Source organism: Dermacentor andersoni, chromosome 1, assembly GCF_023375885.2.
Source record: "Dermacentor andersoni chromosome 1, qqDerAnde1_hic_scaffold, whole genome shotgun sequence".
Taxonomy (NCBI): domain Eukaryota; kingdom Metazoa; phylum Arthropoda; class Arachnida; order Ixodida; family Ixodidae; genus Dermacentor; species Dermacentor andersoni.
Window position 1 is genome coordinate 53,423,077 of NC_092814.1, and position 21,773 is coordinate 53,444,849.

Consider the following 21,773-nt stretch of genomic DNA (forward strand, 5'->3'; position numbering starts at 1 on the left):
CCCTCACAACATGATAGGTTTCAGGCCAGGCTTCTCCACCTAGGACGCCATGAAGCTTATCAAGATCCAAATCATAGAACACTGCACTCAGGACAAGAGAGCCATCCTTGGTTTGGACCTGCAGAAAGCCTTTGATAACATCCGTCACGAGTTCGTTCTCGACGCCATCTCCAAACTTGACCTAGGCTCGTCCTTCCATGCCTTCGTCAGGTCTTTCTTGAGCAAACGATGCGTCATCCTCAAGGCTGGAGATTTGGAATCTGAGAAAATGGAGCTGGGCAGAAGAGGCACCCCCCAGGGGTTAGTCATCTCACCGCTCAACATCGCAATGGTCAACCTCTCAAGATACCTAGGCAAGGTCCAGGGCATCGGTCACACGATCTACGTGGACAACATCACCGTCTGGTGCGCGGGTGGCAGTGACGGACAAGTCGAAGCCGCTCTCCAGGAAGCTGTCGCCACTACAGAGCGCTTTCTAACAGACACGGGACTCCGGTGCTCCCCAAAGAAATCGGAGCTCCTTCTCTACAGCCCAACTAGAAAGGGCCGCAAGCCACAGAACTGGAAACCCCCACTGAAGTCGACATTAATCTCTACACCAAGTGCGGAGATCCCATTCCCAAAGTTGCGTCCACTCGAATCTTGGGAATGACAAGGGGCGGGCACAAATAGCATCACCATTCACAAACTAGCAATGAAGATGGATAGTGTCATCGGTCTAATCAAGCGCGTAGCTAACAGGAGAGGCCTGAGCGAAGAGAATCTGATAAGGCTAGTCCACGCTTTCTTGTTATGCCATTTAACGTACGTAGAGGTCCGAGCGAGACAAGCTACATGCCATGATAAGGAGGGGGATCAAGAGCGCGTTCGAACTACTAAACTACACAGGCACCGACAGACTCCTGCAGTTAGGTATTCATAATACCCAGGAAGAAATTGGTAGAAGCACAAGAAAGGGCACAGATTCTCAGGCTCTCCGGCACCAGGGCAGGCAGACGACTCCTAACAGAGATGGGCGTCCCCCGGCCATTGTCGAAGACGCCTACCAGGGCCTTCCGAAAGAGCAGAAAGATATAATCATATCGCCCGGCTAACGCAATATGCATCCCCAGTGGAACGTAGAAAGAAGAAAGGCCAGGGCGCTGGCGCTCCTACGCCGCGTGACAGAACTCCCTAGCAGCAGCTGCTTCGTTGACGCGGCCCAGTAAGGCAACAGCAACAATTTCACGGTAGTGTCAATCAACCACAGGGGTTCGACCGTTAACGCCGCTTCGGTTCGAAGCATGTAGTCACATGCAGCCGTGCTAGTGGCCATTGCCTTGACCCTCCTGGACGACAAACATGCCAATATCTTCAGCGACTCCAGGGCAGCCATCCGCGCCTTCAGCGTTAGCGCCGTGTATAAGGAAGCCTGTCGCATCCTCGACGGCAAAAGCATCGCCACCCACACTCTCACGTGGTTCCCCGCTCACATGGAATTCATCATGGGAGGCCCCACAAACCTCAACGAGCTGGCCCACTCCAAGGTGCAAGGTCTCGCTTTTCGCGACCATGGAGAACTCCAATGCCAGCCTGCAGTGGTGGAGAACAGAGATCAACCGACCACATACAACGAAATTACGCAGCACATTTATCTCGGCAGGAGAGACTGTCCCCTTTCACACAAGAAGTTAAATAGAGTACACCCTCAGATTATTGTAAACAGGCTCGTATCCCAGCCCGACTTTATCCCGACACCTATGCCACTAGTTCTTGCAGGCACTACAATGATTTAGCTAGCCTAGACCATATGCTCTGGCGTTGCCCCTTGTTACGAGGCACAGAACAAATCAATGAGGACAAGTGGCTCTCCGCTATTAAGAGCCCGGATGCCAGGGTGCAAATATGGGCTGTCCAGAGGGTCCACAATGCGGCAGTCGGGCATGGCCCGACTGTCCCAACGTGGGAGCGGCTCGCAGCACGCTGAGCCGCGTACCTCAGGACCTTCATTAAAGTTTTGCATCCATCCAGCCATGCCTATTTCATACATTTGAAGCTTGCTTTGGATAATACAATTTTTAGATGACATTTAATTTTCCAGATCCCATAAAACATTATATCAACGCGATTCCACTGCAAATAATTGCAGACCAGATAATTTTACCTGCTGGAGCATTGGACAAGGATGCCTTATAATGAACTGGAAAGCCTGCACGAATGCAATGAAATATGCCAACTTGTCATATGTGTAAGGCCCCTTTGGCTACCCTCTGTGTATTGCCGACATTCGTACTAAAGTATCGCCACCCCAGCGCGAGCCCCTCTCCCCCCCTCAAGGGGGAGCGGGGTTCACTGCACATTCAATTGTGCCAGCATGTCTCTGCTTTTCTTCGCAGTAGCATTTCGTCCAAGAAGGTTCACGACTGGTATCATTTTGTTTGGTATGGTGGTTTATACGTCACTGGATACGCTCAGTTCCTCTCCCTAAAACCAGGTATGGTAAAAGGGTGCCTTAATGTTAGAGGTGGCTCTTCCACTTATCAACAGAGGAAGAGACCTAGAAGTGTTGCACGTAGCCCATTCTTATATTTCACTTTAGCATGTAATTTTGCATTTTAACATTATTCTATATCAGTCTTGAAATTTTTATCCAATTATAACTTGGAATAATCCACCCATTTCCTTATCAATCCCCCTAGTCCACGGTGGATGTGGTTGCATTTTTGCTGGATAACAAGCGAAACGTGAAGCAAAGCGTTGTAGGAGATCCACGTATCTGTTTATTATCACTGTTATGAAGTCGCCTAGCTTTCTTGAATGTTGTTGCCAGTGCATGTCTAATCAGATTTACAGCCATCATGAGTAGTGTTGGCCATTCTCAAATGCAGTCTTTGTCATAAGTATATGAGCATCTTTGGTATGCCCAAGTTCCAATGACCTCTAGACTGAAAATACGAAGGCTCACCATCCAGTTGTCTGCACTGTCGAGGGCGCCACGGGAACTGCACCACACAGCTGAACAACCTATATGGTGAAGACTTGGAGTGGCCTGTGTATTTCTTTCAGAAGGCTGTACGCGAGCACCGCCGTTTAACCATACAGAAAAAGAGGATGCATGTACTTGACCATGTGCTCGCTGCTGCTGTTGGGTGTTGCTATTCTTTCTGGAAAAAAGCTCACGCGGTTCTGGCAGTGTTTAATTCACCTTTAGTACAGTGCGATAATGATTTGGGAGGTCATCAGCCAGAGATGTCACACACGAACACCTGTGGGACAGCAGCAGCGCTGTCCGACTGCCCGGCCAGTGCCAAGGCAGCTTTTTCAAGCCGCCTCCATATACCAGGCGTGGTTGCCTGTGTTGATGGACCACTTATGGCCATCGTACAGCCGCAAGGAACGAACCCTGCCGAGGAGGAATTGACAAGAACTAGCAGGCACCATCAGAGTGCGTATGTGCCAAGCCTGGCGTTGCGATGCGTGGGGGTCCTTGCTTAATGTTATGCGACATGACAGGAAACGGATGAGCTCCGAACACATAGCTGCAAACAGACGGCTCTACAAAAAATCAAACAAGGTATTTTTAATTTTCATGCAGATATTCTGCTGCCCCGATTATGTTGAGAGTAAGCACCAGAAACACTCTGCAGTGAATGTATTGTCCCCAAGCAAAGTGTGAATTGATGCAAACTTACGCGGCTGCTCCGGTTTGTCCTCGAAAATTTCGCAGACAGCCTACTCAGTGACATAGGAGGCGAAAGGAACCTCCGGTCAGCAAGATTCTTGAGCGATCGCGCTCCAGCTGTGTATAGAAACACGTTCCGAATAATACGTGCCTCATAAAAGGTGTGGTGCGTTTTCCAGCAGTTTGTTCCATTTATGCAACGATAGAATAACCACCATATTCCTTGCCAAATTGTTGCCATGAAGTTGTTTTGCTGTAAACATGACAGACTGCAAACACTTGCCGCCGACTGTGCCAAAGAAGGTGATGCTAGGCAGAATGCACCACATTGAAAGCCACGGGATCAAAACCACAAGCACACAAGGAAGGCACTTTCTTAAGACTTCGTTTTATTTTTTTTTTTTTTCACTGTCAACGTACGTGAATTCGGAATACGACAGTCTTGTAAACGTTTCGTTTGCTTTACCTTTTTTTCCGAGTGCCATTGAGGAGCAGCACACAGCATTTGAGCAACTGCCCCCCCGTCGTCCACAACAACATGCAATGGCATAAACAAAACACCAAGGGGGACCTACGTAAAACAGAATCGGTACGATCTACAAAAACCTCAGTCACCCGTACGGTACAACAACGGGACTGCGGGGGGAGAACTAAAAATTGCCTTTCTAAAACAGATAGGGGGATTGGAGGAGGGATGGGGCGGGGGAATGACACTATGTACATTTTTTACATTGCGCTGTAGCGTGGCCAAAGCAATAACTAGAACTTCTCCTGAAATATGTACAGGTTGTTCGTGGCAGCCACTGCCACTACATTTTCTTGGGGATGCCACGCCGTGTGCAAAATCTTGCGGTTGAAATCCAAGCAGTCTACACTGATCTCCTCTTTCTTCCGCTTGCCGCCTGTGCACACCTGCACAAGGAAAACATTGTGAAACCACAATGTTACACAGCGCTCCTCAAACAAGCGAGTTGTAAGCCACCCACCTTCCGCGCTTTTAGCACCGTCCGCGGCTTGGCTATCTCCCGGGACGCCTCCAGGGTCACGTCGCGTTTCGCCGTCCGGTCGAATACCCGGAAAAAGTTATTGTAGGACCCAGTCATGATGTAGCTGAAACAGTGGACACACATCACAGCTGAGTCAACTTGTAAAGTCAACTCACGCAGTCTATGGTAAAGTAGTACCTGTTTCACACTACTCAGCTCAATATCTGCTGCTATGAAAAGAGATCTTTCTTGACAATTTTATTTTCGGTCTGCAGCGACAATGCAGTTGACTATTTTTTCTGCATTACGATTTTACTGCAACTCCCATGTTCTGTATTTACAAACTGCACAACCAGCTTGTTACAAAATGCATGCACAGTGCTATGTTTGCTGAAAGAGAGAAGTGTAATACTAGAGCACCACGCACTGCTTTAATGGGATACAACTATTGTCAGACTGGTCAAATAATAAATCAGAACGAATTCATATATGGGCTGCCTCAAAGCAAGTCATTCTCATTAATGCCTGGAAATGATTGAGCAGAAGTCCTCAGATCCACCATTCTCTCCCTCCCTGGAGGCTTTACTATTTTTTCTGCATTACAATTTTACTGCAACTCCCGTGTTTTGTACTTGCAAACTGCACAACCAGCTAGTTACAAAATGCATGCGCAGTGCTATGTTTGCTGAAAGAGAGAAGTGCAATACTAGAGCACCGCGCACTGCTTTAAAGGGATACAACTATTGTCAGACTGGTCAACTAATAAATCAGAACGAATTTGTATATGGGCTGCCTCAAAGCAAGTCATTCTCATAAATGCCTGTAAATGATTGAGCAGAAGTCCTCACATCCACCATTCTCTCTCTCCCTCGAGGCTTTACTGCTTTTACCGCATAGATTCGACAACTTCAAACAGCTAATGCTCGAATCAAATAGCAGTAACGGCACACAAGCACTTTCACTCTCCACCCCAGTCGGAATGCGACAGCGCCAGCTGCGAATCTAACCCACGACCTCAGTGCTCAACACCAGAAAGCCATAGTCACTGAGCTACCGTGGTTTAGCCTGGCAAAGCAGCAATAATTATGCCCTCGGCATTATATATATATGGTGTCCCACGTAACTTGTGCAAAATTTAAAAATATGAGAGTGGCACATAGCTGGACAAAACCAACGTAGTGTTTGCAAGTGCTTTGAGCAAGTCATACAATTTTTCTATTTTGTGTGATTACATAATTAGCTACTATTATTTCACGTCTCAAATATTATAATCTGGGCAAAATTGTCAATCAGAAAATTGCAGGCCACCATGAAAATTTCCCGAGCCATCTTTCTGTTGCTCAATAGCTGCTACATGAAAGTTTTTCCGAAGTCTTATTAAAGGAAGCTCGAGAAACATGAAAAATAGCCGCGTGACTATAGTCGCGCAGCACTTGTCACATGCTCTTGCAGGCTTCATTCAAGCTTTAAAGCATTTTTCTTTTTAATTTCAACACAAGTTACGTGGTGCGCCCTGTATAACGAAAGGACCACTGTGAAATAAAGCCCAGATCCTCCATACACTCGTGGACATGCATAGGCTCATGTTTACACGCCTTGCAGCTGCCGTGCCTCGCAAGGAATGGCAGCTTCCATCCACAAGACGTTTTGGCAAGACGTCGTGTTGTACTGAGTTATTGACAGTGCTTCAAAATGCTTAAATAAAATAGTAAAAAGGAAAGAAAAAGCACCTTATAGCATGACAAATCTGCCTCACTGAGAGCTGCTTGTACCACGCCGTAGATGCGTAGCCAGCCGTGCCGACGCGAGGCAGCCTGAGGGCACCGCTAGTATGAGTTTCGACACATTCAAGCTGTGCCGCACAGTCTGCACATGCACGTGTACGCAAGTGTAAGTATGGTCTGGACTTAAGTTCATCGCAGGCCGGAAATGCCAACTTAGCAAATTTTTTTGTCAATACCAATCAAAAACACAAGTAGACTATGCGGCGAACATTTCCTGGTGCATCCGACGCCTCCTTGCTTCAACATCAATCAACGGCGCTTCATTTTAGTCCGTGGAGGTGCATCATTGACCTAAGTCAAATATTCTGAATATTTTCTTTAAAGGGTCAATCTACTGACCGGAAAGTGCCCCATAATTATGCCAAAAAAACAAGCAGTCTTTTCACCAAAGAGATATCTTAAATTCTGTGCTGGAGGTTGCGCTAGGACTACACGAGTCCACATACCGCATATACTCTAACCTAATGCACTTTGTCCCTGATAAATCAGGTCCAAAAATATCCTGCGCTTTAGAATATAGTACGAACCTCAACCTGCATTACCATATCACCATCGGCATTGCAAAATGGCTGCCTCGCATGCGCTTCAAGTCAAGCTGCCGTAGCTTTCTCTACGTACTGTAGTATGTGCACCATCATTCTTCCCGGTTATCCCGTTTTCTGCATTTGCTCTATCAGCATGGAAGTGCCGACTGCAAAGCCATGCCGAGTTCATCACGATGCCACAATTAAAAGGAAACTGATCACGTGTGCGAAGACGGACGGAAATCGGGCCGCATCACGAGCGCTCGAAGTTCCCAAAACTTGCTTGTGGGGCTGGTGAAAACAGAAGACTTCTGCTCCAGTGGCTGCTACCTATGGCGCGGCCCCTATCTTGAAAGCGATCTGCAATGGCAACTCATCTAGGTGCACCGTGCTGTGTTCTCTTCGCTTAGTGCGTGTTGAAAAAATAGTGAAAAAAAAATGGGTTTCTTGAAAGTGGTATCCTCATTATATACAAACACTGCCGCATGTTCTGACCAAGTTTCCTGCGCCATGGATCAATATTTTAGCCATAATATCAATTTATGTAACTGCCACGAGCTATATTTTAACAGAAGCAAAAACTTTTTTTTTTTTTCATGCCACGCTGCTGCTGAACAACATATGCTGTCGCGGTCATCTTGGTCACTTTGGAAAGAACTACTCCTTCTATTTCCTGCCACATTTTCATTCGTCCCCCATTCGCTATTTCGAAATACCGCACCAAAAAAGGTCCCGGGGTGCGACCCCATTCGCCCATTCAGTGCACGTGACTAAACAAAGTCCTGCAATTGGCTTAGGCGGCTGGCGTTGTCTGCTGCGGCACACGAATGCACTTGAAAAGCGAACCGTGACACCATTTTGAAAGCCTCTAGCGTAGCGTGTAGTGATGTCAGAATATCGGAAGGTTGCCACTCGAAACAAGTTTAGCAAGAAAAAGCGAGCACACTACAACTTCGAAAAGCGCTCCGACCCTGCCGAAAAACACAGCGACGACCACTCGTCGGCATTTTCAAGCGACGGCTGCGACACGGGATGCAACGGACCTGGCGAGAGCGAGCTAGGCCTAACGATGCCGCCGGTCGATAGTGATCACAGGAGCAGCATTCGGCATGACACAAAGATGGCGCAGCCAGCGGAATCGCTCAAACGGCAGAAGCAAGCAGGGGAATACCTCCAACAACTGGTGGGAACTTCAGCAACGAAGCGGAAATTTGACATGTGTACGCGTGTTAACAGACAGTTTTAGTTTAGCGTACGCTACAAAATAGCGGGTCGTACATGCGCAGTACGTTAAACGACCTACGCATGCTATTTCTCAGATTTAGCATTAGTGTCCTTGCATGATTTGCATGAAACATGGCGGCGGTCCCGGCTGCCCGCTTCGAATTGAATTTGGCGTTGCTTTTGTAAAATGCCCTTCGTTCATAGCAAATGACTAAACTGTTCTCAGGTCGCTTCGACGACAGAGTATTATGGATAACCTTGTGTTGTTTTCGAGATCACTTCTTGTTTTGAACAAGTCGAAGCCTAACAAAAGAAACATTCAAGATGTCAGCACCACCTATCGCTACTGTCGAGAGAGAGCTGCAACGACGGCATATGGCCTCAGATTCGAAGACCTCGCAGGCCAACTAAAACAGTAAAAAGCGAGCGCTGCTTAGCGTACGCTATACTATAGCGTATAGCCACGGCCGCTGGATAAAAAAAAAAAAAAGGTGTGGCCTGCCATGTCAGGCGGGCTGCAATGGGAGCGAATGTCTCAGCCGTAGTTGCATTCATGGCCTCTTGGCTGGGCCGAATGGCGCTAGCTCTCGGGGACTGGACGCGTCGGTTTCCACGGGCAACAGCATTCGAAGCGTGTGCCTCGCGGATTTTCTATGCCGATCCCGGACAGCAGTCCCCGACAAGTCTGTGACAAGCCCTTTAAAAAAACGAATGTGGGTAGCTGTAGGCAGACAGATTACATCCCTCGTGGCTACTGACCATTTAGATATGTGGATATATCAATACTTTTTGTTATATTGGAATACAAATGAGCTTGTCCGTTTTTTTGTGTACGTTTCCTCAAAACATGAATTTTTGAATATTTGCATCCTTTCGGGAGCGCTTTTGCAGTAATCGGGGCATCTAGAATTGTAATTTTTGTGCAGTACTGAGCTACATGAATAATGCACACACTGGTAGGACCAGATTCTTGTATCTCAGTTTTAATATTTTTTTATTGTCCATACATTAAACAGCCACTTTGAACCCATTTTGAAGAAAAAAGCTTTGATGTGCTGCATAATTGTTATTTGTTATACCAAAAAACTATTCCTACCATTGTTAAGCTTATGGTTCGTAGTACCCAGCTACGTGCCTAAAGCAAGATTTTGATGAGTAGTCATTGCTCCATTGTTCCCAGAAACAATGCAAATTAATTTTAGTTAACTTTAGAACTAATTGGCATATTTTAAAAAGTTGCATATTTGGAATCGGCATAAAGAACTGAACAAGACTGTGCAGTTTCATTAAATTTGGTAAAGGGGGTCTTAAGGATGGTGAGAATACATACTTCCCCCCTTAAAGCGACACTAAAAGTAAATACTAAGTCCACGTGGACTGTCTAAATACCATTCCAGAAACCTCTCATCACTTGTTTCGTGCCAAGAAAATACTTAGTTTACGAGAAAATTTCATCTGAAGGGTCCGAATGCCTTTTTCGCAATTCAAATCACCCGCCACCCAACCGGGGAGTGGCGACGTTGCATACACCATCACTACCGTTTGCTGCTGTCGGCCAGTAAAATGCCGCCCGACCGACGGCGGCACTGAGCAAAGACAGGGCGGTGGCTTTGCGGCTGCAGCTGTTTTGTGGTCAAGTGGCGTAGACCATTCGGGTATCCCCCAACATTACATGGAAGTTGAATTCTCTGCTACTTGCAGTTTGTGCGAGTTTCGTGAGCAAGCAAAACCAGCGCAGCACTACACAATAACGAAACTGCTGAAACACAAAAGCGTGGGCGGCACGGAGTCAAGCGAAAACGAAACCTTTCTACCACCCGTGTTGTTGCCAAGGGTAATTTCAATGTGTCCTTTTTTTTTCAAAAATAGTATGGAACTGGACAAGTAGAATTTTATTTCCTCTTATAATACAATACAAGGATGTTTTTTTGCAACAAGTGGTTGAGTACTAGTGACAGAATTTAACTGAGGAGTGCTGTTGTCATCAGGCAAGTACTTGAATGTCCCGGGAGAGTCTAACCATGTCCTGCATTTACCTCAATTTCTCTATTATAAAGGCCCTGTAGAGATTCTCGAGCACTAATCTATCACTTTAGCTGGACCTAATATTTGCCTTTAGTGTCCCTTTAAAATCAAGGGCAGGTTTCTTCTCCCCCCCCCCCCCCTTCTTTATTAACAGAAAACGAGTGCGCGAAAACTTGCACTGAACCAGCTACAGTAATCTAAATTGTTTTTTTGTAACATACATCAGATATTACTTTGCTGTTCGCCTTGTACCATAATTTTCCCAGAGTATTTATTTTAGCATGTATGTTTCACTTGACTGCACTTAAACATAAGCAGTATGTGCTTCTCTTCTTCATCCACATGAATTTCCTCAAAGTATTGAGATTTTAACAGCTTGTACATACACTGCATTGACTGTGCTAGCATTTATATGTATAAAGTGCTTTTCCGTATGTCAGCATAGTTGGTGCAAGGAAAGAGTGAGAGGAAATTCAAGTAGTGAAGATGTTTGACTCTCTCTCTCTCTCTTAAAGCATGTGATTATGTGCTTGCATGGAGAAAGTTGAATTTACAGCAGAACACAAGTTATATTGCTGCTTTTTCATGTGGCACTGTTACCTGAAATTGCCCATTTGTGCACACTTAATACGCCCGTCAGCACCAACCTGTGAACAGCCTATTCTAGGGGAAAAAAATAATGCAGCCGGGACAAAGAGGGCACGAGGCAGACAACAGCTTCTTGTGCCGCCTTGCCAGAATTGAAAGAATGGAATCTGAGCCAGTTCTCATTCCAGGAATGGTCCCAGATTACCATTCAACTCTACAAAATGAAATGAAGTGCGATTACGTTCTACCTCACTAGATGCAATAGAATGAGAAACTATAGCCCCACTCCGTAACTCTCATGACAACCTGCTGTGCCCAAAGTGTCCTTAAACACCACCTCAAAAATCCCATTAGTTGGGAGAATCCCTGCTCTTGTATATTTATGGTCGACTTTCATGAGGCAATCACAGCTCTAGTATGTTGCACTTAACGATGGCAACGACAGTGGTAAAAAATGGGCAAAAATAGCTAGACAAACAAAGGACAAAAGTTCAGCATTTGTCCCTTACAGTCTTTCCTCTCACCAGTTATGCTGACAATGCCAGTATACATCAAGTCCAACATGTCTAACTTTCCAATCACGCTTTAATGCTCCGATGTCGTCGACATTACTTTGAACAGTTCACTTCAGCACCGACTCCACGGCAGACTTACTTTCAGTTTCCACAGTAACTTATTTTGCATAAGCCCAATTTCAAATGAAAGCCAGTAGGAAGAAGTGAAATGTTTAGCCCTTCTCATGCAGCTGCAAAATGTTTTACTAGCAGTTTTCTTTTGGAGCAGCTAATTAACCTGACAAGGCATGTGTCAACTACCTACTTCTTTGCATTGGTTCCTGTTTAAAGATGCAGATACACCTGACTGCAGCATTAAACAGGGACAAGTGCACAACTTTTTGAGAGATCACAGGCATATTCTAGGTCAGTAGCACCATTCTTCACTTAAAATGCTGCCATACTTTAAGGACAAGCTAGTGATCACAGCACTGTTTTTCTACTCTAACAGAAAACATTTGTGAAAATATAGGTTACTGTAAACTGCAGTGTTCTAACAAGATGCAGAAGAAAATGGGAACCTTTCACTAAAATCTGACTACAGTTTTATGAACATGTTTACAAGTATGCCAAACCAGATCAGCACATTTTTTTAGAAATCCATAGATAATGCTTAGGTTGCAAACTCCCTAAGTTGATCCCAAGAACCCTAGATCAAGTATTAGTTGGCATCACTGCTTAACAATGCTGCAAATGTAATGGAGCCAAAGCTCAACCCCACTTCCCTGTACTGTAAAACCAGTGCCCAGAGGCGAAGTAGCTCACTCCCGTATTTTCAGTTTGCGCATCCATCTTATGGCTTTTTACATGTCAACACCAGGAGAGTAAGATAGTCTTTTGTTCCACGCATGTACAGCTTCATATAAAGGAAACTAGAGGGAAATCTGGCACTGATATTGTTCAGCCACCTCGGGAATCCCAGGGCAGTACACATTTTTACAATTTGGTATGAATTTGCTAAAGCACATTGCAGCTTTTCGTGCTGTTCTTTGTGGTTTGTGTTGCATGCTAACCACATGTAAGTGTAAACCACTTACAATGAGGTAAGTGATCCACACTAAATTTGTCTTGTTATTTCCAGCGCACAAGGCAACCATGATGCTTTCGAGCATGATGTTTGGTAACAGTGTTTAGTGTTTGGTAACAAAGACTCACCATGCGTAATGTTTTATATTCTACACAATAATTTCTCTTGGGAATGTTCTGAAACCCAGAGAATGGTAGAAATTAGAGTCTGAATAAGACTTCACATACAACAAATTTGCCATAAAACAATTCACGAGGTCATTTGAAGCAAGAACAGCTGTTTCGATTTACATACTACCCTTCTTGGTTTTAACATATTGGTGGCACCCGCAGACACTAGCACCAGATTTCCTTCTAGTCACGGCTGCTTGATCCACCCTTGCTTCCGTTGATTGCTTGTATTCTATGCTACCAAGCTGAGATCACAGTTTGACATACTGAGGATGGCGTGCAACTTCCAATCTGATAGCCTTCATAGAGGCACCCGGAGCAAGTACTCGGGTCTTTGTACAGTGTTTTGTGGCGTCATCTTCGCCAAGTACCTGCATACACAATATGACCTGCAATCCTAGAGGAGTGGCTGTTGCACCCTCACGAGATGCCCAACATGCGATGTTATAGCTCACCAAGACAGACAGACTCCCGTCCCTATGCCCTTATCTCCTAACCTGCAACACAGTAGTCTACCAAAGGCTGAGTTCCATATTTTCGACTGTACTTTGGAACACACGATGTGATTTGATTGACAGGCTGACTAAATGCTGCAAAAGCCAGAAAAGGAAGATGTGATTTGGCTTGCGTTCAAACTGCATTGATGGGTGTGTTGCTGGTGCTATGGAAATGCATTAAAATTTTACTACAGTCTGTACTTTCTGCATACAATGTGCAGTAAATTATGGTTTTTTATGGGAACAACCGGCGTATCCATAATCCATGCATCTGATACCACCCATGTTGCCATGTAAGTCATGTTGGCGGTGCTTGCAGTTGCATACATTTGTTATGACATTTTCCCCTAACTTTTCCTGCACATGTCGAACACTCAGCTCGCGGTGAGTGACGTCGCTCAATAAAATGTCATGAAGGGGTTTATACGCACTCCATCACAGCAGATGTGCTTTACTGCAGTAAAGTTATTGAGAGTGGCGAGGGTGAACCTGGCACGTACTGTTGCAGCCAACCCTGGCGGATGCGACACGCACTGAGGCATCCGAGGCATTGTATTATTGCAGTGAAACATACTGTAGTGGCAAGGGTGAGCCTGGCACATATGGTTCAAGCCAAGAATGTGTGCCAAAAAACATCGTCCCTACCAGAAAAATCAACAGGGTTGGAAAAAATGCTTACTAGATTCGCACTAGTTCAGGCGGCATGAACGTAAATGCATGCGAATAATTGGAAACAAGAGGGTCTAAAAGTTGAGACTGGCTCTATTTTAAAGAAAGTAATTAATGTACATTCAAACACTATCGCCTTGAATATAGTCCCCTTGCACAGCATACAGCACTCCAAGCATGCTTACCACTTTGTGAATATCTCCTGGAAGTCTTTCCTGCACTGCGATTAATGCTCGATTTCAGTGACTGCACCGAAACAGCATTAAACAATTTTTTTTTTTTTTTTTTGCAGCAGGAGCCAGCTTTCACTCTCGCTTTTTTCCTAAGATTATCCAACTTAAGCATCGCCTGTTGTTTTGACATTAAATGCTGAAATATGCAAATCACCAAATGTGCTAGACTCATTCCGGAAAGGGAACTTCCAGGACATATTTACAAAGTGGCAGGAATGCTGGCAGTGCTGCATTTTTAAACAAGGGAACTATTTCGAGGGTGTCAGGGTTTGTTTGCATTCATAAAGAGATTAGTTTTTTGAAAACAACACTAGTCTTGCAACTTTTTGGCCCCACCTTGTAATTAACGAATGCTATGGTCTGTTAAACAACATCAATAGCAATAGCAAACAGGGCAGGTGATGTTTCTGCCAACAACAAACTGAAGATATGCAGCAAAGCATTTCTTCTGACTGGGTTGATTTTTCCAAGAGGGATGATATATTTTACAACTGTCATTGCCTGGAACAGTTGCCAGGTTTGCCCTATCACTATCAACATTTTATCGCAACACACATCTTGTGTATTGCAGTCCAGCATAATTAAGCACATTTGCATTATGAGATCATGTAAGGAGCTCGCCACCCAAGCAAACAGGTTCTGGCACATAAGTTACCATATTTACTCGAATGTAATGCATACCATTTCTCCAAGAAGGTGAATCCAAATATGGCCTGCACATTACATTTTGGATACGAAACCAAAACCACATTCACAGCCGTCGGGCAGAGTCATTGCCATCACAACATGGTGACAGAGCACATTTTTGTTAATATTGCTGCGGGTTCATTTTGTGCTCAACTATTATCTAGAGCAACATTCTCGGTCAAGAACCTTGGAAGATGCCATCATCTGCGTGAGAATTTACGCAACTCAACACCGGATGCCATTGGTGTATAAGGCCGCCAGCATTTCTCCTGCTGTGTCAAGCTCAACATCTATGTGCAGTCGCAAGAATTCTGTCGGGGCGCATACTTATACAAGTCCGGCGCCCCCTAGACATGCATAAGATCTTGCAAAAGTGATAATAGTATATCTCCAAGTGATCGCTCGAGAGTACAGCCCCTGTGTGCATGGTATCTTTGGTGAAAACAGCGACGATACACCTTCATTATGAAAATGAAAGCTTGACTTACGAAAAAAAAAAAAAAAAAAAAAACCTTCTTTGAAGGTAAACTTTTTTTTTCTCATTGGGAGCACGTTACATTCAAGAGCGCTTTCATTTTTTTTACTTTACACTTGCGAAGAAAGTCCGCAATAGGATCAGGTAAATACGGTATGTCTTGTACATTCGTTGCTAAGGACAGTCAGCTATAAATAAAGTCAATTATATGGCTACACACTGCATACAATCTTCAAAAGTGATTATTCCTACTTGTTTGACACAATGGGGATGCGAAAGTGTCACTCAAACTGTTTGGAATGCCATTAAGTGTTGGCCAAAATGTATTTCAATAAGCTGAGCAAAAGAGGTAGCATGTACTGCCTGTAATTTTAAAAACTTGCAGAGGGCTCAACATAAAAGAAAAGGAAAGGACAAGACAACTGTTTATTCCATGCTATGAAATTACATACCGGCCAACCTGGCGAGATCAAAAATCGGGAGACTTTATTCGCACCAACGGGAGGGGGTGTTGCATTCACTGTTTCAACTTCTGGTGGGACTGGGGGAGGGGGGGGGGGTTCAAACTTTCAGGCAGTGTTCGACGAGTCCTTCTGCAGGGACCTTGCAGTAGACACTTCAAAAATTTATCCGAGTAGCTTTGCTCACAACATGGTCCAGACTGATGGTCCTTCACTAGCAGCAGGTGTTGGAGGATTGTGTTGCACATTGATGAGCGGAATTCAGTCCTAGTTTTTTGCACCGTGCTAAAATCCTCTCGCACTCTGTTTTGCTATGCGGTATTATGAGTAAATCTAGCATCACCTTTGCAACTCGGTGAAACATGTTTTCCATCAGTGTTTTTCATTTTTACAACCATAGACCACTGCAAGCCCCACCTTTCTTTATTCAGAATGTGCTCTTCAAGACTGTATGCCTGTAGTGTGGCAAACTCAGCTTCGAGAGCATATAAAGCGTCGTCAGCAGATTCATTGGAATCTCGGGGAAGCAGCTGAGGGAAACAAAAAAACGAAGATTCGAGAGCAATGCCTGTGAAATAAATTTCAGGTTGGCCACCTCCGCATCCTTCAGAGTTGCGTCGACATCCATAACGCTTCCCCTCGTAACATTTCGGAAACATTTTCCGTAGAAGAGGCCCAACGCGGTCGCTGACACTAAGGGGTAGGTTGTGTTTGACGAGGAATACCATAAACAGGCACTCCACACGTATGACACTGTCGTCACAGTTGTTCCAGAGTAAAGTCAATATGTTGTCTTGCTGCTCAGCGGTGCGCCATGGAAACGTGCAGTTTCAAGTCTCCTTTGCCACTGTGTGCCGATGTTGCATCCACATGTTGTACAAAATGCACAAGGTTCTCCTTTCCTTGATGTCAAAAAGCACAAAAATTCAGAAGTATAAGATCGCAAAAACTTCTGTAAATACCTTTTCTTGGGCTTTGATAGCGCCATGGCATCAAGCACACGAGGATTGTAATTTGCACGGTGCACCGCATACACACGGCCTAGCCAACACTAATCATACACACAAACAGCAACGCCTTGCAAGCAGCAGCAACAAGATGCACCACGGAGGAAGGCCTGCATGAAATGCAAGAGCTACATTGGCTCTGGATTTGGTCGGCTTACTAGGCACCGTAGTTGGCTGCTTAGTCGACGATACCGATGGTGCTAGTGCAGCTGTTGTTGGTGATGCTGACGATTACGATGTGGCTTTAGATTTCGCAGTGCCGGTTTCACAAAAACCATTATTGCACGAAGTGAGACCACTTTTCGGGAGATATGACAGTGATGGTACAATCGGAAAGTTCAGTAAAAAATCGGAAGTCTCCCGGGCAAATCTGGAGGGTTGGCAGGTATGAATATATACCCAATAGAACTTCGTTGATACGTTCCCGTTACGTACATTTTGTGGGCGACAACATTCGTAATAGAGAACACAAAAACTTACCTATTAGAGTTGTGCTCATTTCTTAACAGTTCATACCTTCCCAGAAGACAATTTTTTGGCACCGAAATTCAGTACGTTGCCAAACTGCGATCGCATTATATGTTTTCCGGCCGCTAAATCTTATGTAAACAAGAAAGTGCGCGAGGCACGCGCAATCGAGAACAGTATCGAGAAGATTAGCTCACGGGCCCTTTCCAGGTGCCATGATGCGAGTGTTGTCTTTTTTAGAGCAATTGTGAGAGTCTCGCTGCTCCTTAGGCGCTGGCGGCGCCGTCTGGCTAGTGGTTGTGTCCATTGCCTCTTGTGAGAGGGTGGACACGTGCTCAAAGAGCGCTGCCTTTGATGCGAAGGCCTCGGTATGTTGGACGAGACCTTTGAGGCCACCTGCTCGGAGGTCAATGGCCTCTTCAGCTGGGGTATCGGAGCAGCGCTAGCTGCAACTGCCGGGGGGGGGCAGATGGCTTCACTGCCGGCTCACTGCATGTGGGCCGGACAGCCGCCGGAAGCCGCTGTGGTGCTGCCCCGACGCGCCATTTTCTTCGCCGTCCTGCCTCATCTTAATTCTTTTGACATTGATAACATTCTGCTCACTGAAGCCCTCCAAAAGTTCAGCCTCAGTCAGCTCGAGCAAATCATCGTCCGAGACAACGCCGTGGGTGGTGTTCATAGAACGGTGCGGGGTTATTGTCACTTGAACGTCCCCAAAAATGACACTAGACTGGACAACTTTTCGTAGTTTCTGATCATGGAGCCCCAAGAGGAGATCACCACTTGCCATCCTTGATGCCTTGTAGCCTGGTCCAAGAGCCTCAGTTAGAGACTTGGAAATTAGAAATGGCGAGATTGTTCATACTTGTTTATCTGATTTTTCTGAGTGAATGACGTGGAATTGTGGAAAGTTGGGTGTTTGATGTCCAAAGAACTGGAATACATCTTCGGTGCGCCTTCTTTTTCGAGCGTGATCAGGGAGTGGGGGGAAGGAACTAGCCATAACTGAATGGAGTTTTCGGCATTAACACCAGCCACCCACCATGGAGCCCTAATAATGGACGCTGCAGGGACTAAAAACAGGTCCTGCAAACGCCAACTGTAGGTTATCACATAACCAAATATGAAATAACCTAGGTTGGCTATTCACACAAGGTTAACCTTTGCTGCCTGGAAAAATTGGAAGGGGAAGCCAGCAGAAGACAGGAAAGGTGGAAAGTGAGAGAAAGACGAAGGTTGGAAGGAGAGAGACACAGGAAAAGGCAACTACCGATTTCCCCCGGGTGGATCGGTCTGCCGGTACCGCCTATGTGAAGCAGCAGAGGCCAAAGAGGTGTGTTGCCTCCGCTGGGGGGCCTTAACGGTCCGAACACCCAGCATCGAGTGCAAGTACCCCTTACCCCGGTCACTGCTAAGCCACACACGGCTACACGTGGGAGGGTCTAACCCTCATGTGCTCAGGTACGTGGTGTCGCAACACACTGAACGCCTGCTGGCACAGACACCCCTGCGGGGGTGCGGGAGCATTGCAGTTATCAGGATGGCCATTGGCACTACACTTTTCACATGTTTCTTTGCCTCTGCACGATTGTGATGCATACCAGAACCTCTGGGACTTGAAGCACCGCCTCGGGTTCGATATGCACTGTCAAACGATCTTCAAATATCCTGCGTCACATGAACTGGGTACACTGCTGGTACCAAATGTCAGCATCACGTTTCATGGGGATCTGTTGGTCATTCAGTCGTAGTGCAATTCTTTGTACTTTATGTTTTGCTCCTGAAATCCTTCAAGGAGCTTTTCGTCACTGAGGTTCAGGAAGTCTTCCGATATAACTCCCCTGCTTGTGCTCAGTGAGCGATGTGGATAGATTGTCCTTTAATGTCACTGATACTGGCGATTTCAGCAAGCTCTTCAAGTTGATCTTTCTTGGCCAGTTCGAGGAGGAGGAGGAGTCTCTGCTAGCCATCTTTGAGGCTTTGTGGCTGGTCGAATCGCGTTGCTAGGCATTTAGAAACTAGGAATGGTGATAGTTTTCTTACAGTTGTGATGCCTTCACTGTGAAGAATGTGGCATTTTGGAAATGTGTCTTCATTAGGTTCCAAAAGGAACTGGAAAGTTGCTTCGGTGCAACTGCTTCTGCCATTTCGGTGGCGGTGGCAGCCACCGACCACCGAGCTCAACAAGGGCCCTACACGTTCCAAGAAACCTGCAGACACCCAGCTATAGACTGCCACTATAACCTACTGTATATACCCAAGGCTGAATATATTACATACGGTTAACCCTTGTCGCCCGGAAATTCAGAAGTACGAATAAGTGTGTAGAAGACAGGAAAGTTAAAGTGAGAGAGAAAGAAAGAGATCGAAGAGGGGGACAGGAAAAGGTGACTGCCGATTTCCCCCAGGTGGGTCAGTCTGAAGGTGCCATCTATGTGAAGCGGAGGCCAAAGAGGTGTGTTGCCTCTCCAGGGGGGCCTCAAGGGCCCAAACACCCGGCATTAGCTCAGCCGTGCATGCTACATGCGGGTAGGGTCCGACCCTTGTGTGCTTGGGTATGTGATGTCGCAACGCACCTTACGTAAGACGCCCCGCAGGGAAAGTTGTGTAATCTTGACACATTTATAGAAAGTCTGTCATAATTCACACCTGAAAGGGTTGCGGGAGGTACCAGTCCACAATAGGCGGCCCCACTCCTGTTACCCATTTTTGCCACCATTTACAATTCTTTCTCATTTACAAAACCTGTTCTCATTATGAATAATGAATTCTCTATTACAGAAGCCTAATCTTTCAATCAAGCTCGAGTTAATATTCTCCTTTAGTGTTCCACGTATTGGGGCAGAATATTGTGAATTTGGAGCAGATTAACAGGGAAAAAAAAAAAAAAAAAAACTTTTCCAGAGCTGCAAATTTCAAGTTTGAAGCAATTTTTACATATCTTTCCTGTTGGGTATAACTACTGCAGTGTTTTTAAATATGACCTTACATCTGTCAGAGATCGGACTTTATAGGGCACAAAGAACTGCCCGGGCCAGAAGCGGCCAAAGAGCGCAAAGGGCATAATAGACTGCCATTGGTAAATAAATAATGAATATTGAGATGTCGATGAAACACAGCTGTATAGAGGTCTAAGAAATATCAGTTTGAAAGTGCCTAAATATATTCATAATAAAACTAGACAGTGATACATGACATATGCTATTGAGAAATGATGTACTACGATGAGGTGACATACTAAAATATGTCGGTACAAGCAGCACTACTGCCTCACCAAGGCCCTTAAGCAGTGCCAAACAGGTCGCTACTATCGCAGCATCAGCTTCTCGTGACAGGATGCGCTACGAATATCATGCACTTATAAGGCGGAATAAATCGACATTGTGTAAAAAAATTTAAAACTGATTTACAATTAAAAAAGCTCGGTGCCCTTCCACCCACGAAGAAGGATGACCAGCGAAGTTGTGTACGTGGGCCCCTTAATGCGAACTGCACCTCTGCCACGGGTCAGCCAGGTATTGCGCTATCTTCGGGATCAGCCCACATACAGAGAGTGCTTAATGCCTGCTTCACCGCCGCCGCGGGTCGGCCCAACATTGCACTATGCTCAGAATCAGCATATGCTTAACACCTGCTTCACCTCCACCGCAGGTCAGCCTGGTATTGTACCATCTTCAGAATCGACCCACGTATATACGACTGGTCTACGCGTGGACGCGATCTGCCAGATCTTAGCCATAGACAGCTTCGCTGTAAAATTGGTTCTGCTACAAGAAACAGTGCCGGATGAAGGGGAATGTGGCATCAGTATGCCAGAGGAAAGTGCTTTTTTCGTTCAGCTTCTGCTTCCCGACACTCCACCAAGACGTGGAGAATGGTCAGTCTCTCACCACACCTACCACAGTGGGGAGTTTCACTACCAGTCAACAATTAACAATGAGTACTGTATGTGTCCCATTCTCAGTCGACAGAACATGACATCAGTTTGCCAAGGTTTTGTTACCAATTTGGCCAATTTCGTATGTTAAGCTTAATGAAATTTACTAGAGGTTTCATGGTCCACTATGGATTGCCAAAGTTTCTCAGTGTTCTGCACAAGAAAGGCTTCAAGTCTGTGGGAGGGATAGCTGTGGTAGTGTTACAGGCTCTCGTTATGGATACAGCAAGTTCGTCTGCAAACATATTGCCAACTATGCCTCTGTGGCCTGGCACATAACATAATACAACAAGTTTGTTAGATGCATACATAGTAACCAGAGATGAGTAGAGGTCATTGACTAGTGGATTCGTCTGTGTCTGAAGACAGTAAAGCTGCTACTATGCTTGGAGACTAAATATGACAGCTTTTTGTAGCTTTAATGCCTTTATGAGTTTTCCAGCCAAGAGTGATGCATAAGCCTCTGCAGTAAAGATGCTCATTTTTTCATGCAGAATACTGCATTCCGAGAAGGATGGCCCGAATGCAGAATAGGATACACGCCATTAGGTGATTGATGTGTCGGTATAAAATTTCGGACAGGAGTACTTCGACTGAAGTTCTAGAAAGTGCATACGGATATGCATCTTGGAGCATGCTTTGTAACTTTGACAAAGGACGTGTCGCATTCTATCGGTTGCCGCAGCCACAGTGGCAACAGCCTTGTTGGAGCCATCAGTGGATGCCCATGTAGAAGGACTCCCATTTCCTCGCTCAGCTTCCTCATGCGTAGTGAGAAAGGCTTTCTCATTGAAGG

The 21,773-nt window shown here is 45.6% G+C and overlaps 1 protein-coding gene across 3 annotated transcripts in view; it reads right to left on the reverse strand.

Annotated features, from left to right (window-relative positions):
• Positions 1 to 4,028: 4,028 nt before the first annotated feature.
• The window catches only part of tws (protein phosphatase 2 regulatory subunit tws), a 76,592-nt gene continuing 58,847 nt past the window's right edge, over positions 4,029 to 21,773 (reverse strand). For all 3 annotated transcript variants that reach the window (XM_050193414.2, XM_055061487.1, XM_050193415.3), the window contains exons 7-8: positions 4,648 to 4,771; positions 4,029 to 4,573 (exon numbers count right to left, since the gene is read on the reverse strand). In XM_050193414.2, the coding sequence (XP_050049371.1) occupies positions 4,421 to 4,573; positions 4,648 to 4,771 (277 nt within the window). In that variant the 3' untranslated portion in view covers positions 4,029 to 4,420. The remainder of the gene's footprint in view (positions 4,574 to 4,647; positions 4,772 to 21,773) is intronic.